The 4538-nt window shown below is 46.1% G+C and overlaps 1 protein-coding gene across 1 annotated transcript in view; it reads right to left on the bottom strand.

Moving 5' to 3' along the window:
* Positions 1–2110: 2110 nt before the first annotated feature.
* Positions 2111–4538, bottom strand: part of MYO5B (myosin VB) — a 132023-nt gene continuing 129595 nt past the window's right edge. The window contains 3 exon segments of the mRNA XM_010008501.1: positions 2111–2263; positions 2538–2618; positions 3821–3995. Of these exon segments, the coding sequence (XP_010006803.1) occupies positions 2111–2263; positions 2538–2618; positions 3821–3995 (409 nt within the window).

Genomic DNA, 4538 nt, shown 5'->3' with positions numbered 1-4538 from the left:
CAACCTTTGTTGTGCATGAAGGGGGAGATGAAGGCACTCCTGAATATTCCCAGTTAGGTGCAAATGCTCCAGGACTGTGTCTGGAGGTAGTGCTGGCACTGTTCCAGCACCACATTTTCTTCTGTAATTACTGGGTGATGGGTAAAAGGAAAAAAAAGGTTAAGAAGAGGAAAAAGGAACTTCTTCCCTAGGGAATGACCTTCAGTCTCTCCGTCTCCAGTGACACCTCCACCAAACCCTGGGCCAGCTGAAACAAGGTTATTTACCTACCCACACAGACCAGTGGAATTACTCTTCACAGCACTCAACTTTTTCTTTAAAAATGTGCTTTTTGGGGGATAGCAATATACACATTTAGTACACAGAGGACTCCTACAGTTTGTATATACACTGATAATATACATGATGTTAAAACAGACTCCTTGTCTAAAAAGGTGACTCCAGCATGGTGGGATTTAGTGTTATCTGAAAAGACTTCACATTCTACTTGAGTCCCCTGAGCAGACAAGGGGTCTGATGAGAAATTTGCTGTTTGGATGGGACTGACACCAGTGTTCAAAGTGTTTGGTGTGGTTTGTTCTGGGTTTTTGAAAGGTCTTTATCATCGAGGAGTTGCTGAGACTTTGGGGAACCACAGCCACAAAAGACAAGACCATTCTAGAAGTGGAAAGGACAAAAGCCTCAGAAAGTTTTGGCTGCTGCCAGGTGTCCTTGCCACATTTTGGCAAACTGAGCTAGGGCAGAGGCATCACCACCAGGTTCCTGGTCCCACATCCTTCAGGAACCCACCTTTTCCCTTCCCCAGTGGCTCTGCAATAACTGAGAATTCAGGACGTCCTGAGAAGTAGGGAGACAAACCAATGACCACACTTGTGAGCAGGTGGCCCCTTCCAAACATCTGAGGCCAGAGGGGTGGGTTTGGTTTAATTAAAAAAAAAAAAAATCAATCTTAACAGAATTTGAATTATTTAAGTTGCTGCAGACAAAAGAGTTCGTGTTCACTCTTGTGGAAATGACTTGTATTACTTACACACTACCTTATTTTTTGAGTGAAAACATTTCACTGCTTATTTATCCCCTTTTGTTTTGTAACTTTTTTTTCAAGTATCCTTCATTTATCTAAGTCCTGGTCACACTTTGGATGAACTGAATTTTCCTTGGATTATGGCTAAGGACTGAACTCAGAACCTGATGATTAAACTGGACATGTCTTATCTGTCAGTGAGATTCTGACCCAGGCCACCTAAGAGGGTTAAGAACCTTGAGAGCCACTGGAGGAAGGTTTTCGCCTTGAGGAAGCTCATGGAAAGCCAACAGGATCAGGATGTCCTACACTGGAAGCAGGAGGCCCCAGCCAGTCCCTTGTCTCAAGGTTATTTCACTAGGACCAACACTTGGCAAGTCACTAATGGAAATTTAGTCACAGAATCAAGTCCAAAGTGCCAATTTCGTTGAATTCCCAGGAAGCAGATGCACTGGAGGCAGCTGGGAAGAGCAACAGCATTTCTCAAACAGAATTGGTGGCAAATTGCACCCCAGTGGAAACCAGCAGCGTGGAAGCCCGTGACCTCAAGAGGTGTGACAAATACATCCTTGCACCTTCTGCAATTTCCTTTCTCAACTCACAACCCTGATACAGTTTCCAGCAAGAACAGAACTGCACGTCCTGTTAATAATCCACACAACCCCCCCAGAGGTGTTGGACAACTCACGTATCCTTCAAGGCAGCATAAGTGTCTCAGATTTTGATTTAACTGCCATTTCTTCACGGACACCTATGAAGATCAAACAAGTTGTCTTCCACTCACCATGCTTCCCTCCTAGTGGCTTTTGGAGATGATTATGGGCTTTGAACTATGTCAACATAAAATCAAGCAGTAACAAACCAGTAAATCTGCATTTCAAGTATCCTTATTTCTGAGCTGCAAATAATCACATACAGATCAGTCTCTTTTTTTTCTCACTGTACAGTTTAACATCCATTTATTACTGTGTCTTGGTTCTTCCAGGCACCTGTTTGGTCCATATTTCAAGAGCTCCTTCAGTTCCTTTTGTGATTTTTCTTTCTTTGCTGGAGGCCTCTGGGTAGGTGAGCTTAATTATATTCTCTTCAGACTTTATTGAGAAATTCCAAGTTGAGAGAAGCAGGGAGGTGAATGGAGTCCATGGTTATGGAAGAAGGGTTGAAGGGAAACATGACAGGGAACGTGTGCTTGAAGTCTAAGAGCAGCTGTGGAGGGTCGTTTCGCTCTTGCAAGTGCATCTATGAGGTGTGGGAGGAGAAAAAGTCTGCTCAGTTGTTGCTTTTTCTTTGCATTTGTCACGTTTAAAGGTTTGAGAAAGCACAGAGTTTTATAAAGATTACAAAAAAAAAAAAAAGGCAGCAAGAACTGGTTTGTTCTCTATTGCAGCAGCTTTTCCCTGAGCAAGTATTTACAGGAACTTCTAACCAGGCTATAGATAAAATGCCTGAGTTAGTAATGATTAATTACAGGTGTCATTAACACTCTCTCCTCCATTTAATTGCCTCAATTTACCTGTATGTCTCGTATGAAAGCGACCGTCACACGTTCTTCAAACTCATTCACAGGAGTGTAGAGGTTAAGTATCTTCACAATCTGGTGAAGACAACATAGGATTACAGACAGTCATGAGAACACAAAGCACCACCAATATCTTGTGTTGATATGGCCATAAAAAGTCTCCCATGACACTAATGAGAAGCAGAAGTAGCATCCAGGTGCTCCTCTGCTGGCTGTGAGCTATGAGGAGCCTCTATGGACCCTTCAGTCACTTCTTGTGGCCACATCTGTACACTGGGAATAGAACGGAGCAAGAGATTCCTACAGGGACTCCAGCTGATTGGCACATGGTGACACGGGAAGATTCAGAATAGGTGAGCACCTCCCAGGACTTCTGATGTCACCTTGTGACTTTTGACAAGGGGGAATGGATTCAAATTGGAAGAGGGGAGGATTTAGGTGAGACATGAAGGGAAAATCTTCACTGTGAGGATGGTGAGACCCTGGCCCAGGTTGCCCAGAGAAGCTGTGGCTGCCCCATCCCTGGCAGTGTTGAAGGGCAGGTTGGATGGGGCTTGGAGCAACCTGGGCTGGTGGGAGGTGTCCCTGCCCATGCAGGGGGGTTGGATCTAGATGGTATTTAAGGTCCCTTCCAAGCCAAACCCTTCCATGATTCTATGACCCAACACTTGTGTTGCTCCCTCACTCTTGCTCCTCCCCTACCACCTGCTGGCCTCTCTCAACACATGTATAAGATGGGGAGGTGGTGATACAAGGAGAAAGGATCTCCAAGAACCACTAGAGAACACTTCTCCCTTGCTACATTATCATCAAATCAAGGCCAGGCAACACAGCAGCAAAAACCGATACATTTATATCCTCCTGGAACAGACTCCCAAAGTTTAAGGCCAGATCCAGCCAGCCTAGATGGGCAGTTCTCAGCCTCCTGCCCCAGAAAGTCATTGGTGGGCATCCTGTGAGATGGTTAGACCCTGGCAAAAGACACCAGGTGGATTTAAAACCCCAACTTGTCTAACTTAGGCCATGAACTCTTCAGGGCTGGGTTTCACCTCTGAACATTTCTTCTGGAGCTTCAGCACCTTAAAAGAGGAGCCACCATGGTCACCATCTCTGACAGGAGTCCCTACCAACCATCAGTCCTGGGAAGGTCAAGTTATTCCCAGCATGGGAATGCCAGTGGTCAGGGCAATGAAGAACTGGCATGAGGAGACCATCCTTTCCCACTCCTTTAATTATCCATAAGTCTCTGGAGTGGAAACCTGTGCCCTGCTCCCTACCTGCTGTGTGGTGAGCGACGTGCACAAGGAGCAGATGGCCTCAGCATCTTCTGAGGTTTTCTTCTTCAGCTGCAGGAGCTGGGCTGCCTGAATCAAGGGCTCCAACATCTGTGCTGCTCCACTCTGCTGCAGATTCTTCCCACACAGCCATTCCTCCAGCTGGCTTATGTTAAACCTGGGTAAGTAGCCAAGACAGGGTGTGTGAGCTGAGAGGAGGTAAGATGGAGCACCCCAAAAATCCTCTAGGAGACTCAAGTTGTGGGGCAGTGCTGGTAGATGTGGCTTTTCTGATCCATATTTGCATGGCAAGAGACACCCAGACTTAGGACTCAAAAACTCCAAGCAAATTTTATACACTGCCAAGCTGAGAAGGAACATGCAAAGAATCCATGGAGGGAAGGGGAGAGGAACCAAAGGGAAGGATAAATAATTTCCAGCGAGAAGGAAGGTCACAGATCTATGCCAGGGCTGCTAAATATTCATGGCTCCTTCCTGGCAGGTCTGGACTAGCTGCCCTTCCAAATTCCAATCCTTATTACAACACAACAATGAGGCAGTGATCGGGCATGTGGGCCCCTGATCCCAGAATCTCAGAATCATCTACGTTGGAAAAGACTTTTAATATCATCAAGTCCAACCACTCCCCCAGCCCTGCCCAGGCCACCCCTGCCCCATGTCCCTCAGCACCACATCTACACGGCTTGGAAACCCCTCCAGG

This window comes from Chaetura pelagica, unplaced genomic scaffold, assembly GCF_000747805.2.
Source record: "Chaetura pelagica isolate M959 unplaced genomic scaffold, ChaPel_1.0 scaffold182, whole genome shotgun sequence".
Taxonomy (NCBI): Eukaryota; Metazoa; Chordata; class Aves; order Apodiformes; family Apodidae; genus Chaetura; species Chaetura pelagica.
Note: the sequence above shows the minus strand (reverse complement) of the source record. Positions and strands in the feature narration are given on the sequence as shown.